Below are 17,273 nucleotides of genomic sequence, written 5' to 3' on the forward strand. Positions count from 1 at the left end.
TAATGCTAAATGAAATAGTTGGCAGAAAATAAATTCCAGAATCATAACAAGAAAACACTACTGTTTTAGAATAGGTAAGAGGATCAAATAATGTAAAGAGAAAGAGAGATCCAAATTTTTGATGCTTTGAGGTCTTCTGAAGCTGTTTCTTAAATTGGTCAAGAACTCATTCTTTGTTTTTCTAGATAAATAGAATCTTTCATGGGAAACTTGAAAATACCGTTTTTCTTTTTAGCTGCTTTATTCCATGGGTACAAGATCTAGTGACCAAGACAAATGCTCTACTACTGTGCCTTCAGATATAATACCAGGCGGTTGATATGTCAGACTCTAACATACTTTCAAGGGTTAAAGAAAACCTGTTTTTCTGTCTTGTACAGATAGGCAAGATGTCAAACACCCCTGAAAGTTTCAATATGCCTGTGCCAGTGGATAGTTCTGAGCTTGTTTAATGAAAGCTACTATCTTCCCTTAAACAGATTGTGTGCTGGAGAGAATCTTTCTCATTGATTTCTCTGGGGAAAACACATCACTATGAATACTGGTTTTAGGTAAGCTTCAACATGTATTTTGAAGGGTTATTTGTGCTTCAATGTATTTTTTTTCTTTTGTTTACTTTCTAGGCAGGTGGTCTAGCATTTGTGAAGATAACTGATACCACACTCCCCTTAAGAACCAGTGTTTCTGTGAAGGGTTCCCCACTGCCTCTCTCTTCCTGGGCAGAAGGTCAGCTCAGGTCGCAGAAGGCTTCTTTGATTATCAACTTTTTTTCTCTTTTTGCCGCCTCAAAATTTCACTGACAGCAGACATTTTGCTTAGATAGAAAATCCTTACTCAATGTTGTTAGTATGGTTTCATACTTCCTTTTGTTTGTGTCATATCTTTTACTATTTTCACTGACAGTTTTGAGCTAGAAAAAAAATTGAGTGACAGTGACTGACAGAATGATGACTCTGGAGAGATTTTGGATGGACATGAAGGAATGCTGGTTCTTGGGGCAGGTGGGAGGCCTGTTCTGTACATACAAATCTTGGACACCATCTGCCTATAAAATAAACAAAATCAAGTTATTGAAAATCAAGCTACAATAATGCACAAAGCATTGTAAAATGCATGTTGAAACTTAACTTGAAAGGGCATTTGGGATTAAGGTTCTCTCTGTCACAGTTAATCTGTTTTCAGGGAAAATGGCATAAGTGAAGAAGCTTTATTACTACTTTAATTGTCAAAGTGAGCTTTTTATTTTTAAAAGACCTATTATTTCTGATGCATGATTATATGGTACCAAAATTTGGAAAATTAGCACGGGAAATTTCATTTGAATGTAATTGCTATTACTGTTTAAATAACACCTTGATCAGCTATGCAATGAAATTCACCCCAGGCAGCAGTACAGCACAAGGCTTATAAACTAGCGAAATCCCTCTTAAGCCTTATTCTAAGGATATAAGTGGGCCATAGCTAGTTTGTAGGCCTTGTGCTGAACTTCTGCACAAGAGTCTGTTGCATCCAAAGATATTTTTGAGACTTTTTGATGTTTGTCATCATAAATTGTTTGCTGCATGGTTCTTTTGAACATCATCAGTAATAGGCCATGCTATTTTGTTGAAAATCAACTTTTTATGATGATCTGTAAGTAATGAATGAAAAGTAATCAAGAGCTGTTATTTCTGTTCCCCAAATGCTACATCCAAGGAAGATTTAAAACTGAAATATCTTGAATCTTTGGAGGACAGGCACAGTTTCATTAAGATAGGTCCTAGAACTCCACCATTGTACTCAAAGAGTAAGAAAAGCAATTACCTCTCATTATTGACTCAGTTTCTGAAATATCTGAAATTAAAAATGAGTTATATAGTGTATAATCAAGTCTTCACATGTCTAGATTTAAAACAACTTTCTGTTTATTGTTGAATAAGTCTGACAGTAGAGTTCTTAAATGTGGGCTATTAATACATAGTCAGATTTTCCAAGATACATACGGATATATTAAGCATACCTGATTTGTCCAAGGAAACACTTTAAGTGCATGTCGAAACTGAATATTTTTTGCATGCATGTCTAGTTATGCAGCTAACTAGCCATGAGTGCACACAGATAACTCATTTGTGTATTCATGGTGGTATTTAAACACAACAAATTAGATGATTCTGTTTGAAACTCTGGCACATGGGAACTAGATAAGTGAGATATTTATCAGGTTACAAAAACAAGTTAAATCAAAGCAATTCTTGACTTCAATTTCATTCATTTCTCCTCCCGTCTTTTAATATCTTTTCTTCAGCTTCGACACTGGCATAGCTGCGGCTTTAAATCGTCGCCTCAGCCACTTCTGTGTGCCAATGTAAGTGTTTTTCTACAGCGAAAAAGGTATTTTAATGGCATTTTTAATAGGAAGTTGTCAGTGGTAGCAGCTGAAGCATCTTAAAGCATCAGATATGTTGTGTCTAAAAGTAATGTTCATGGTTTTTCTGGAAAGGGATAATTACAAATTAAGTGCTAAAAATATTTTACATAATACCTTTAAAAAAAAATCACTGTTTTTAAATGACTCCTCAAAAGCTTGAAAATGAAATGTCTCTAACATTGGCAGATGCACAGAGGTGTGTAGGATTGTTCTTGTATGCCAAGTTGTTTTAAGTATGAAACAGAACACTGAAATTTTCATTGTGGCAGGAAGACCATTATCATTTAGGCTGCAAATCAATCAAGAAAATTAGGCAGTGTTTTGCAGGTCAAATTTGACGTTGCCCACCTTTGTCTCTTTAAACCAATGAGATGGCTACAGAAGCTGTGCACAGAGCAGACATCACACCAATGTGGAAGCTCCAGAGCAGAAACTGGGGATATGTATTTTATTCTAGTGCAGGGGTTGGCAATCTTTCAGAAGTGGTGTGCTGAGTCTTCATTTATTCACTCTAATTTAAGGTTTCATGTACCAGTAATACATTTTAATGTTTTTAGAAGGTCTCTTTCTATAAGTCTATAATATATAACTAAATTGTTGTTGTATGTAAAGTAAATAAGTTTTTTAAAATGTGTAAGAAGCTTCATTTAAAATTAAATTAAAATGTAGAGCCCATTGGACTGGTGGCCAGGACCTAGGCAGTGTGAGTGCCACTGAAAATCAGGTCGCATTCCGCCTCTGGCATGTTTGCCATAGGTTGCCTACCCCTGTTCTAGTGTGTAGGAAACTGAACTTTATTGGTAGGAATTATGTAGTTTGTGGTGACACTATTTAGGAATTTAATCTCTGGGCCAAAACCTGACTCTTACACATTTGTAAAGGCAGTACAGTACTAGTCCCTTTACTCCCCCATAGAGGGATTGTACACCAGCCTGACCAATTTAGAGGATGATCATATTGGTGTGCAAGGGCGCATAGAGTTGTTCCACAGCAATGGATACATGTAGCTATTAAAAGGGGCAGGGAGCCTGTGTGATTACTGGGGGTCCTGCCCTTCTCTTCCCATGCAAAAGCTAAGCAGACACCACTATAGCCTTGAGGGCATAGCAGCTCCTGTCAAGCAGCCATGGGGTATAGGGTAAACCAGGAATAAGGAACAAAAGGATCCCCTAAAATGGGAGCAGAGAGGAGTCTGTCAGGGTTGTGTCTTGTTCCTCCAGACGTCCTCAGTCTCGATGAAGCCCATCATCCCCCTCTGACATCTCTGTTTTGAAGTTGCCAGCCAGTTCTGCAGGTTGGGGTGGTCCTGCCCTCAAAGGCGGGTTGTAATGGGAAGAGGCAGTGGGAGTAGAGTCGTGCACTCAACTTCCAGAGGAGGAAGGGCTCACTGATCACCTAGGATTCATTGAGATTGCTGAGGGTGGGAGATCCCCTGAGGGTTCCATTTCTCCTCTGCTTCCATAGAGCCTGGCCAGACCACAGAGATCTTGATGCTTTTGTACTATAGAGGAGACATGGGATCAGTATTTGGACTTGAGTTTATTTCAAACTGAACTTTTGAAAACTGAAAAATGTTTAACACCTCAGACACTTATTTTTACTAGCTCTTTAAGTACTTGAGGTTGGTGAGCTGTCTTTACAGTTGATATATTTGAAATAGTATTATAAAAAGTTTTTAAATCTAGATTTCATGTGTAGGAGTTACTAATGTAGGAGTGAGACACTACTTCTCCACACTGTCAGTTGATGCACATTCTGATATATGGGAACAGCTTTAGAATTGGTTACTTGCTATCTTTTCTGGGGTTTTTATTGCTGAAAATGCATGGGATTAGCAATGGGAGAGGTGTTGCGGATGATTGAGAATCTTATAGAATATTGCAAAGATTGAAACAGTATTTTACCAATAGCCCTGTATCAGCTATGAAAAATAAAATCCCCATTGTCAATTATTGTAGATCTCATCCTTCATCTATTAAATTGAAATATCTTCACTCACTCTACTCCTAATCTCTCTAGTTTTGCTATTCCTTCCAAGAATGAGAATGAAAATGACTATCAATAAGAAGGTCAAGCTCCATAGATGTAACAGAATGTTAGCTTCAGACGGTAAAGAGACTAGCACATTTCCAATGTACAAAGCAAAGAATGGCAGGAAAACCTGCATTTTAGTACTTACTGAAGTTACACTTAACAGGAAGCCTCTTCCATGTTTGTTTTTAAAAGAATGAATACTCCCCCCCCTTTTTTTTCCTTTATAGGGTCCAGATCATCAGACAATCTTGTTTAACCATGGAGCAGTTCAGAATATTGCTCACCTATTAAGTTCCACATCCTACAAAGTAAGGCATTAAAACTGCTTGAGATTTTGATTTCACATCAGTTATAAAAGCAATCTGTATTAATGTAATTATAGAAATTATATGTATGCACATGTACATACACACACACATAAAAGTATGCAATGCACGTTTCTTGGGTGCCCATCATCATTGTGTTTGTGTGGTATATAGAGATATACAGAAACCTGCCACAACATATCTGGGTGCACTATAAAGTTAAAATACCAGTAATTGAAATAGAACTTGACTTAGAGACAAGCAGCCGTTCAGCCAAACAAAAGAAAATGAGCAAATGAAGACTTCTTAAAAGAAAGAGCTAGTCAAAAGGGGACCTTAGATGAGCTGACCTGGATAGAAATAAGTCCAGGTATGTTTTGAAAACTTGATTATATAGTTGAAAGAGTCTGTGAGTGGTTTTTATTCCACTGAATCTTTTGGAGTCTGGGATCTACCATATGCTTTTGTTTCTGAAATCCATCCTGGAAGGGTCAAGTACCAATGAAGAATGCCGACTTGATTTCACAGTGTTGTCATGAAGTGGTATTTCTGGGATAACATCACACTGTGTGAATTTGGATTTGGTGGCAGTGGTAGAATTCCTACCTCTAATAGCTATTTCTTGGCAGTCTGAAACTAAATTTTCAAAGCCTGATTCAAGGAGAGAGGCTGAGCAAAATTCCAGTTTTACTCAGAAGTGCGTGTCTGAGTGCACACACAGATGCATACGTGTTCTGTGTGAAGCTTTGAGAATTTGGTCCCTCAGGGCTAACACATAAGTAAATACATAGTTTAAACTATGTCTATTGGTATATGCTTGTGGAAAACATGACTGTGGATTAAAGTCAGTGCTGTGACCTTGCAGAGGCTAAGCAAATATGAAAGATTTTTAGAAAAGGAGCATCTTACACAAATAATTAAGTTGGAACCATGTCACCTTATATAAACTTTCAGAATGAAATCTTTGAAAGTAAATAGTTGCCTCACTAATTTTTTCAGTTACAACATTTAAAAATATCTAAGGCTATATTGTTATCTTTTTGGGGTGAGACTCTATCTTTCTGTTCACAGATCCATAGATATAAAGGCCAGAAAAGATGTTTATAATCAGCTAGTTTGATCTCCTATATAACAGGCCATACAGTTTCACCCAGTGACTTCCTGCATCTATCACAATAATTTGTGGCTGATCTAGCCTTTTAGAGAGAGATCCAGTCTTGATTTAAAGATTCCTAGTAATGTAGAATTTGCCACATCTCTTGGTAATCTGTTCCAATGATTAGTTACCTGAGTGTTTAAAAATTAGCTTCTTATTTCCAGTCTGAACTATGATGACTTCAATTTCCAGCCACTGGATCTTTTTATACCTTTATTTTAGCAATCAGAGACCTCTTTCAAGTATCTTCTTCCTGTGTAGGCGATTACGGACCATAGTCAAGTAGCTTCTTAATCTTCAATAAGCTAAGTAGTTGAGCTACTTTTGTTTTTTATTGTAAGGCAGGCTTTCCAGACCATGAATAGTTCTTTAGTTTTATTCTGAGCCCTTCAAAAATTTTCAACATCCTTTTTGAAGTGTGCACACTAGAACTGGACAAAGTATTCCAGTGGTGGTCTCACCAGTACTGTATACTCAAGGTAATATCATCTCCCTCTACGTATTCAATATTCTCCCCTATTTGTACATACAAGAATCACATCAGCCCTTTTGCCCATAGCATTGAGAAGCTCACATTCAGCTGGTAGTCAGCAATAACCCCTGAGTCCTTTTCGTTGTCTCCATCCCATTGTAATAGTAATGGGGGATTCAATCATTAGAAATATAAATAACAGGGTTTGTGATGACCGAAAGAACTGCATGGTGAATTGCCTGCTGGGGCAAAGGTTACAGATGTCTCGAGACATCTAGACAGACTCACGTATAGTGCTGGGGAGGAACCAGTGGTTGTAGTATATATAGGTACCAATGACAGGGAAAGTAGGAGAGAGGTCCTGGAGGCCAAATTTAGGCTGCTAGGTAAGAGATTGAAATCCAGGATTTCCATGATAGCATTCTCTGAAATGCTTCCAGTTCTACACACAGAGCCAGTTAGACGGGCAGAACTTGCAGGGTCTAAATGCATGGATGAGATAATGGTGTAGGGAGCAGGAGTTTAGATTTATTAGGCACTGGGGAACCTTTTGGAAAAGGAGGAGCCTATACAGCAGGGGTCTCAAACTCAGTTTACCTTAGGGTGAGTGCCAGTCCTCAAATCCTCACAGTGGGCCAATAATGTCGCTGAAGATGGTGTTCACGCCACCTCCCAGCCCATTTCCCACCCTTTTCCCTCACTCCCTTGATGTCATGCCGCCCCAGCTAACTCTGCCTGGCAACTAATGATGCTGCCTCCATGTGTGACTCTGCCTGGCAACTAGTGATGGTATCTCAGTCCCTCTCCCCCAGCCAATGGGAGCCATGGGAGGCAGCGCCAACAGCATGGCTGCATGGGTCTCTCCTCCGTGGCTCCACCAGCAACAGCAGGGATAGTGAACCGCTTGCAGGGAGCAGAGCTGCCCGAGTGCAACACCTGGAAGAGTCCCAGGAGCAGCAGGATGGAGCAACATTGGAGGGAGGGGCACGTGAATCTCTCCTGTTCGGTCCCCTCCCTTCCCCTCCTTTGGCTGGCAGCCATGAGGGCCAGATGAAAAAACTTTTTAAAAAGTTTCTGTGGGCCGCAGTAGGGAGGTTCTCAGGCTGCAGATGGCCTGCGGGCTGGGACTTTGAGACCTGTGCTATATAGGAAATGGGCTCTTCCTAAACCAAAATATGAGCAGATTGCTGGCATGTAAATTTAAAAGTTTATAAGGAAGTTTTTAAACTTAGGGCTGGAGAAAGGCCAACAGTTGTGAAGGAGCACATGGTTCAGACAGAGACGTTCCGTAGGGGAGAAACAGTCAAGTGATAGAGTCCCATTCATTTACATCACATAATGGCAGACAGCTGAAAAAGTGACAAATTTTATAAGTGCTTGTATCCAAATGCTAGAAGTCTATATACTAAGTGATGAATTTGAGTGCCTTATATTAAATAAGGATATTGATAGAACAGGTGTCACAGAAACTTGGTGGAATGATAATCAATAGGACATGATAATACCTGGGTAGAATATATATGGGAATAACAGAATAGGTCGTGCTGGTGGAGAAGTAGAAACTATATATGTGAAAGAAAACTGCGAATCAAATATAGTAAACATCTTAAATGAACCAAACAGTACAATAGAATCTCTCTGGATAGAAATTCCATGCTTGAATAATAAGATTATAGCACTATGGACATACTACCGACCACCTGACCAGGATAGTGAGGATGACTGTGAAATGCTCAGGGAGATTAGAAAGGCTATAAAACACTCAGTAATAATGGGGGATTTCAACTATCCCCATATTGACTGGATGGAATGCAGAGATCAAGTTTCTTGATACCTTAAATGACTGCTCCTTGGAGCAACTAGTCCTGGAATCCACAAAGGGAGAGGTAATTCTTGATTTAGTCATAAGTGGAGTACAGGATCTGGTCCAAGAGGTGACTATAGATGAACTAGTTGGTAATAGTGACCATAATGTAATTAAATTTAACATCCCTGTGGGCCGTAAAATACCAAAGAAGCCCAGCACGGTAGCATTTAATTTCAGAAAGGGGAATTACACAAAATGAGGAGGCTAGTTAAACAGAAAATAAATGGTACAGTCCCCAAAGTGAAATATCCATAAGCTGCATGGAAACTTTTAAAAAACACCATAATAAAGATTCACATTAATCGTATACAAATTGATTGTGACTGGGCAAGAAAATGGAAGATGAAATTCAGTGTTGATAAATACAAAGTTTAAATTAGCTGTTGCCACTCAGAGATCTTGGATTAATTGTGGATAGTTCTCTGAAAACATCCACTCAATGTGCAGCACCAGTCAAAAAAGCTAACCAAACGTTAGGAACCATTAGGAAAGGGATAGATAAGAAGACAGAAAATATCATAATGCCTCTATATAAGTCCATGGTATGCCTGACATTGGCCTTAGCCATCTCCATGCAAAGGGTGTCCTGGCTGTTCCTCTCGAGTCTGTCAGTGGAGGCTCAGCAATTGATGCAGGACCTCCCCTTCGACGGCCGGACCCTGTTCGCAGAGCAGACGGACAGTAAACTGCATGGCCTTAAGGACTCCTACACTACCCTGAAAACTCTTGGGCTGTATGTTCCAGGTCCAGCTCATAAGTGGTTCAAACCTCAGCAATCTCAGGGCCAAGGGAGTCAACCCCACCAGGAGCCGCCCTCGCATAAGAAGAGTAGGCGCCACAAGCACACCCGAGCCACCAACCTCCTCCTTCTGCCTGGTTGGGCTTGACCCACAATAAACAGAGGGCAAGCGAGCATTCTGAGGGTGCGCTCAAGGGCAACCTACCAGACTTTACCCAGATCCATCTGTCCCGCTGTTCTTCAACCGCCTTTTTTTCCTCCCCACATGGACGGCTATAACTTCAGACTAATGGGCCTTCAATGCTGTGGTGGAGGGGTATGCCCTACAGTTTACTTCTAGCTCCCTCTCCCCGTCCCTCTTCATAATGGGCATTAGCAAGCACTCGAAGAAGAACAGACAGTTACCTTGTCCATAACTGATGTTCTTCGAGATGCCTTGCTCATGTCCATTTCACAACCTGCCCTCCTTCCCCACTGTTGGAGTTTCCAGCAAGAAGGAACTGACGGGGGGGTGCCATTGGCACCCCTTATACCACGTCATGCGGTTGTCAATCCAGAGGACGCCAGAGCCAGTCCCCTACGGATACTGCTAAGGGAAAAAACGTCAAGCACTGGTGCATGTGGCGAGTGCACACACCTATTACGGAATGGACATGAGCAACACATCTTGAAGAACATCAGTTACAGAAAAGCTTACTGTCTTTTATCTAGACCATCCCTGACAGGTGTTTGTCTAACCTGCTCTTTAAAACCTCCAATGACAGAGATTCCATAACCTACCAGGGAATTTATTTCAATGCTTAACCACCCTGACAGTTGGACATTAGGAAAAATTTTCTAACCTAAACCTCCCTGAATACAATTTAAGCGCATTCCTTCTTGTCCTATCCTCAGAGGTTAATCAGAACAATTTTGCTTTCTTCTCCTTGTAACAGTGTTTTGTGTACTTGAAAACTATTATGTTCCCCGTAAGACTTCTCTTTTCTAGAGTAAACAAATCCAATTTTTTCACTCTTCCCTCATAGGTCATGTTTTCTAGACATTTAATCATTTTTGTTACTCTCCTTTGGATTTCCTCCACATCTCTCCTGAAATGTGGTATCCAGAACTGGACACAATACTCCCAACCGAGGCCTTATCAGCACGGAGTAGAGCAGAAGAATTACTTGTGTTTTACTTACAACACTCCTGCTAATACATTCCAGAATTATGGTGGGGTGTTTTTTGTTTTTTTATTTGCGACTGCATGACAAGTCAAGGCCATGTGACTTCTCTGGAAGTTCAAGTTTAGAGCTTTATTTGTGGTGGGACATTTCATACCCCTTGTATGTTTTGCATGCTCTTCAAGACTTCCAAGGACCTCCATTCAGTACACTATGGGCCAGTCTCCTGGGATCCTGTCACTTTGATTAACTGATAGACGCGCTAGCTATGATCATAGAGCCATCAGCAGGGCAGGATTAGCCTTTTGTGGGCCTGGCACCAAACATATTTGTGGACCCCAATTGAAGCAATAGAGTATGGCGCGGGGAGGTCAGTCACCAGGCAGAGGGGCTAGCCCGGGGGATGGCATGGCAGGGGTGGCCCCGTTCAGTGCGAGGGCAGTATTTACAAACCACTAGTTGGCAGGTGTACAGTGGCCCTATGATGCCAGCATACCCCTTCCCCTCAGGGGGCTAGTCCATGCCTTGCCACAGAGCTCCCCACCCAACATCCCCTCTGACTTCCTATGACCAGAGGCCCTCTCAGACCCACTATGCCCAGTGCCCCCCCAGAAGTGCACAGCACCCTGCACAACACCACCACAATTGCCCAGCACCCCCAACAGAACCCCTACTCTCTAGTGCCCCAACACATATCTTCCTCTCCCCTTTACAGCCCAGCATACCACCACCACCCCAGAGACCCACTCCCCCATGCCCTGCCTCCCGGCTGCACTCACCAGCCCTGCTGGGAGGTGACTGTGTCTGCTGGGCTGAGCTGAGCTGGCAGTGCAGCCAGGGCTGGTCCCAGGATTTGCTCTGTCCCTTCAAGAGTGGTGTGATAAGCCAGGCCAAGGCCTGCCTCGGTCAGACTCTCTCAAGATGCACTTGCTGTAAGTGCCCAGCCAAGCCCCCCACATTGTCTGCCCTGCCCGCTAGATAAGACTGACCAGACTTCTGCACCAGTCCCTGGTGGCTCAGCACCGAGGAGACAGGCGGGTTCCCACAGGCCTGGAGCCAGAGCTGCACTGAGGTCCTGCCAGGGGATGTAAAGGAAGCCTCGGCCAGCCGGCAGGCAGGCCGAGGAGCAAGTGGTGGGAGGAGCAGAGTCTCGAGGCACAGTGTAAGTAGAATAGGCTGGGGCCCCTTCTGAGCATGGGTTCGGCTCCATGGAGCCACTGGCGCTATTGTAAACCTGACACTGGCCATCAGGCACTGTTTCCAAGAGCAATGTTGTTTTCCAGGTGCTGAACCTGCTTGCAGCTCTGAGTCCCATGAATGTGTCAATACCATTGATGTTTGTGCCTTTAACAGTGGTGGTCATGATGCATTTGATGCTGGTGAATGCACCAATGAAGTCGGCATTCTTTGTGCCAGTTCTCCCAACTCAGTCTCGGGCTCCTTGTGTGTCAAGGCATTCCTCTCACATCTTTTCCCAAAGCTATGGTTTTGGCTGCATTTTTAAGAGAGCTGTGAGGATGTCTTGCCAGATTCTCCTCTTGGCTGACAGACAAAAAGGAAGATTTCCACAGTTTCTACTCAACTCATCAAAGGAAGGTTAAGAGAAATATCTTCCTCTGAAGAATAAGGCATCCTTTTCTGAAGAGGATGTCTGAGGTTGTCCCCTTTACTCTAGAAATGGCAGGTGGCTCCAGGGCTGATGTTATGGAGTTTTTAGGCCCTTTTGGATTTGGGAGCAGTTCCCTCCATCCTCACCTGGAATGAGTGATGAAATAGTTATGGAAACATCTTATTCTGTCCTGGTTACTAACTGTATGGTGGGTCACATATGTTTAATGCAACAAAGTTCTGCTGCTCACTATTCCTCCCAGCCTGCCTCATGGATCGTCTGTAGTAGTGGAAGCTGCTGTGGTCAAGGATAAGTTCGTTGCTCCAAGATGCTGACTTTATGCATTGAGACCTGTCTGGCATTGCAAACAATTCAGCAAAATATGATTTGCACTATGGAAGATGATGATGATTCACATTTTCTCTTCAAGATTATGGGCTGGAGCGTGGTATCAGGTGAGGGTGGCCTTTAGTACCTGTGAAGTGACAATGAGAGAGTGGCTATTTCATGGTGGGTCTTGTGGGCACACTTAGTGGAATTTCTCAGGACTTCACTAAAAGTGGGAAATCTCAGACCTGTGTTATCTAAGTGGTAACTTTTTTGGGGAGAATGTGGTAGGCATTTTGTTATTTTAGTACTGCCATCCAGGCTTCTTCATCTTCAGCAAAATTAATGAGAGGAAGAGGAAAAACAACATTTAGAAAACTGACCTCCTCTTTTCTCTACTTCCAACAGCCAGCTGTTAGATCTCTCAGAATTAGAAGTATCTGGCTCCTTAGGTCCCCAACAGTAAGTACAAAAAAAACTCATAGTGAGGTTTTTATTTGTTTATGGTTCCAGTACAAACCTCAGAGGGGTAGCCGTGTTAGTCTGGATCTGTAAAAGCAGCAGAGAGTCCTGTGGCACCTTATAGACTAACATACGTATTGGAGCATGAGCTTTCGTGGGTGAATACCCACTTCGTTGGATGCATGTAGTGGAAATTTCCAGGGGCAGGTATATATGAAGTTCATCAGCAAATTTGACACCATCAGCTCAGGATTAAACAAAGACTGTAAATGGCTAGCCAACTACAAAAGCGGTTTCTCCTCCCTTGGTTTTCACACCTCAACTGCTAGAAGAGGGCCCCATCCTCCCTGATTGAACTAACCTCATTATCTCTAGCCTGCTTCTTGCTTGCATATATATACCTGCCACTGGAAATTTCCACTACGTGCATCCGACGAAGTGGGTATTCATCCACGAAAGCTCATGCTCCAATACGTATGTTAGTCTATAAGATGCCACAGGACTCTCCAGTACAAACAGCCAGTCTGCCTGTATCTACTGTAGGGGCTCACGCAGGGTCTGTGCTTAGCCTAAATTCTTTCCAAGGCAGTGGTGAGATTATGCCTTAACTAGTTAATTGACTTGCCAATATTTTCCCCATATCCTATCGTAGTAGCAACTATTGCTTATTATTTATTGTATTTCAGTGTACAAGGTGACAATCTTCCTCACTGTTTCTACAGTGTCTAGTACAGTTGGGGCAGTGGGCTCCAGGAATTACTCCAGTACTGTGCAAATAATCATCATGTTATCTGGGTGCATTTACACCAGCGATTCTGAAACTTTTTGAGGGTCGTGCTCCCCCCTTCCCCGTCTGTGCCCAGAGCTGGGGCCAGAGGTGGGGCCACAGCTCGGTGGGGGTATGGATGTGGACAGGCGTTAAGGGGGCTGAGGCTGGGGCCGCGGTTGGGGATGAGACTGGGGATGGGAGTGGAGCCACAGCTGGTCAGCAGTGGGGACTGGCAGCTGAGCCTGAAGCCTGGTGCGACTCTGCTCCCAGCCTTGCCCCCAGCCTCGGCCCTGGGCCAGGAACGGAGCCACATCGGGGATGGGGTCAGGGCCAGGTGCAGGGACGTAGCTGGATAGGAACTGGGAGCCAGGGATGCGTCTGGGGGCAGGACTAGAGCAGAGCTGGGGCAGGGAAGGGCCTGATGGCACTCCCTTCCCGCCCCTGTGGAGGTTGGCCTGGGCCCCACCGTGCCTCGCTGGATGGTTCTCCACACCCCCTGAGGGGGGCACGTCCCTCACTTTAGGGACCTCTGATTTACACAGACATGTTTTTCCAAAAATAGAGAGTTCTTCTTTGAGTAGTGTCCCCATTGTTGCTTCACTCTACACTAGCACCCCCCGTGCCTTTGATCGGAGATTTCTCATAGCAATGTCCGTTCAGCCCCTGCATGTGTGTCAGTCAGTACCCCATGCTGTTCTCTGGGTGAACCACCCTCAGTTCCTTCTCAATCACCTCAGCCTGAGACAGTACTCTGGCAGTTGTCCCACTGAGATTTCCTCAGCTTTTTGCTTCTTTCATTAATAGTATTAGTGTTCTTTTCTGTAGTTAGTAGTAATATAGCTTCTTATCTTTTTTTAAAAAATATTTTCTTTGTATTTAGGTAGATATTAGCTAGTTAGTAATTTTTTTTTTTTTTACTGGGAGATTATGCCCAGTTGTCTCAGCTTCGTCTGCTGTCTGTCATGTTAGGAGGCGATCTCTATCAGCTACGGGCAGTCCTGCTGCATCCGTTGCCTTGGGGAATTGCATGTTGCCCAGAAGTGCAACTTTTTCTTTGGCACTGAAATCAAGAGCTAGAAAAAACAGATAAAGTTTCATCTCCTCATGATGGAGAGCTCTCCATGCCTGGTTTGTGACCCAGGCCAAGGGAAATAGTATGAATCTCACCAAAAGAGACAGAGGTTCTATAGAAAGAAGCTGTCCATGTCCAAGCAGCAATTCTGATGAGTTGATCACGGACTCGAATTGCCATCCTCATCCTCTTGAGCTGCAGCAATTCACCACTCTTATTTCTTTTGGTGACCACCTTCACCACTTCAGGTGCTCCTGAGATTTGATCACTATGGTCAAATAGGTTTTGGACGTCATCTCCAAAGGATACACCATCCACTTCACTACACTTCCACAAACACTCCTTCTCCTTCCCCATCCCTCTTCAGGGACCTCCTCACGAAAGCTTGCTTTGTCAAGAAATAGACACACTCTTACATTTGGGAGCCATAGAATCAGTCCTCATGCAGCACAAAGGGAAGGGATTTTATTCAAGGTACCTTCTGGTACCAAAAAAGAGTGGCAATTGGAGACCATACTCAGTACCTATGTGAAGACACTGAAATGCCAAACGGTGACACTTGCAGCAATAACTCTGTCAGTAGAGCAAGGGGATTGGTTATCAGTCCTCAACCTTCAAGACGCGTGTTTCCATATTGCTATCCACCCATACCACAAATGATTCCTACGTTTCACTGTCTGCCATGACCACTTTCAATACTAAGTGCTCCCCTTTGGTCTGCTCCACAGGAAAGGTATCTTAGTATTCCCTTACATGTCTGATTTGTCTGCTGAAGGCTGCTTCCTGGAACTGACATCTTGAGCAACTTCCACCGCCATAGGTCTCTTCCTTGAATTGGGCCTGCAATTGGACATTCAAAAATCCACTTTGACCTCTGTCCAAGGCTTAGAATTCATTGAAGGGAAACCTTGATTCAATAACAGCAAGAGCCTACCTTCTTCTGCAAAGGTTGGTGGCCCTTTCCAACGTAGCCAGCACAATTTAGCTCAGCTTCCAAACTATGATCAAGAACTGTCTTTAGTTGCTGGGGCACATGGCAGCCACCACCTTTGTTACAGAATATGCAAGGTTTTGAAGGTACTGCCTTCAAGGGTGGCTCGGAATGGTTTAAGTCACCAAGCAGACACAGTTTAAATATGCTGCTTTCCATTCTTACCTCTGTACAACAATACCTCAACTGGTGGAAAGATTATCACAGCATGTGCACAGGAGTTCCATTTGTGTATCCCTCCCCAACAGTTGTCATAATGACGAATGCCTCTCTGCGAGGGTGGGGAGCGCAGCTAGATACTAAATAGGACTCTGTTTTGTTACCAATTGATGTTTAATTGCTTTCTTCCAAATTTTGGAGAGTATTATAGGTCCTTTAAAAAAAAAAAAAGTAGCTTTTTAAGGAACTATTAACATTCAGCAACAGTTTCCCTAGCCCCAATAAACCAGATGTTCAAATCAGACTTAGCAGTTTGTTTTTATTTTCATTTTGTTAATCATATTTGTTATGGTAGTGTCTTAAGGGCCTGCAAAGAGTGGGCCCCATTGTACTGATGCTGTATAATTGAGCCCTTTCCCAAACAGCTGACAATCTAAACAGAGCTGACAGACATAGGGTGGGTAACGGAGTAGAACATAGAAGCAGAATGAGCAAATGTGATGGCAGCAAATGTCATGTTAGTTCCATGGTTTTTGGTGAGTTTACTTAGGAGCGGAATCAGCTAAATGGAAAGAGAAGTGAAGAGTTGAGGGCGAGGGGAATAAGGCAGGGGAGATGAGTCTAAGGGTATGTCTACACTACGGGATTATTCTGATTTTACATAAACCGGTTTTGTAAAACAGATTGTATAAAGTCGAGTGCATGCGGCCACACTAAGCACATTAATTCGGCAGTGTATGTCCTTGTACCGAGGCTATCATTGATTTCCAGAGCGTTGCACTGTGGGTAGCTATCCCGTAGCTATCCCATAGTTCCCGCAGTTTTAGTGAGATAAAAGAGGAGGAAGCCTCCAGCTGCTTTGATAGCCAGGCAGGACATTAAGGGTAGGGCGGGGATAAGGGAGGAAGCCAGCCTCCCATGCTGAATACAGCAGGCCAGTACAGAATCTTTTCTTTAGACATGAAGGGGAGGGCTGATGGGCTAAGCCTCACAGTGCTATCATGAAGACGATTACTAGCCTATTCTTACCATCTGCCGAATTGACTGGAGTCATTTCCATTTTTACCCAGCGCCCCCGGCTTGACCTCAACCGAGGCCAGCCAGGAGCACTCATGGGCTGAAATGCGATGGATAGCATCATATTGTACCGTCTGCCACCGGAAGGGGATGCGGTGTTCAGCGCTGCCCGCAGCCCCGTCTACCAGACAGCATGTGCAGTAACATAGGGTGACATTGAAAAAGCGAGAAACATTTTTTTCCCTTTCTTTCGGGCGGGGGAAGGTGTAAATTGACGATATATAACCTCGAAACACCCAGAAAATGTTTTGTGACCCATCAGGCATGGGAGTCAGCCAAAATGCAAATACTTTTTGGAGACTGCAGGACTGTGGATAGCTGGAGTCCTCAGTCCCCCCTCCCTCCTCCCATGGTGTCCATTTGATCTTTGGCTTTCCGTTACGCTTTGTCACACAGCACTGTGCTGTGTGGACTCTGTTCGTAGCCTGAGATTTTTTCAAATGCTTCTCATTTAGTCTTCTGTATACGGAGCTCTGATGAGAACAGATTTGTCTCTCCATACAGCGATCAGATCCAGTATCTCCTGTATGGTCCATGGTGGAGCCTTTTGGATTGGACTGCATCGCCATCTGTGCTGAACAGAGCTCCGTGCTGGGCAAACAGGAAATGCAATCCAAAAGTTCGTGGGGCTTTCCTGTCTACCTGGCCAGTGCATCCGAAGTTT

General features: G+C 43.3%; 1 protein-coding gene across 7 annotated transcripts in view; it reads left to right on the plus strand.

The window, feature by feature from the left end:
• Window positions 1–17,273, plus strand: part of ARMC8 (armadillo repeat containing 8) — a 213,783-nt gene that overhangs the window by 109,045 nt on the left and 87,465 nt on the right. For 3 of the 7 annotated variants that reach the window (XR_012656387.1, XM_075068605.1, XM_032763604.2), the window contains exons 7-8: window positions 2,285–2,344; window positions 4,669–4,749. Coding sequence is in view for 6 of the 7 variants with exons in the window: in XM_075068605.1 (XP_074924706.1) it covers window positions 2,285–2,344; window positions 4,669–4,749 (141 nt within the window). In the remaining variant the exon portion in view is untranslated. Of the gene's footprint in view, window positions 1–2,284; window positions 2,345–4,668; window positions 4,750–12,487; window positions 12,542–17,273 lie in introns of all 7 variants that reach the window. The other 4 variants (XM_075068606.1, XM_032763606.2, XM_032763603.2 and 1 more) reach the window with 3 other exon arrangements.

Source organism: Chelonoidis abingdonii, chromosome 8, assembly GCF_003597395.2.
Source record: "Chelonoidis abingdonii isolate Lonesome George chromosome 8, CheloAbing_2.0, whole genome shotgun sequence".
Classification (NCBI taxonomy): Eukaryota; Metazoa; Chordata; order Testudines; family Testudinidae; genus Chelonoidis; species Chelonoidis abingdonii.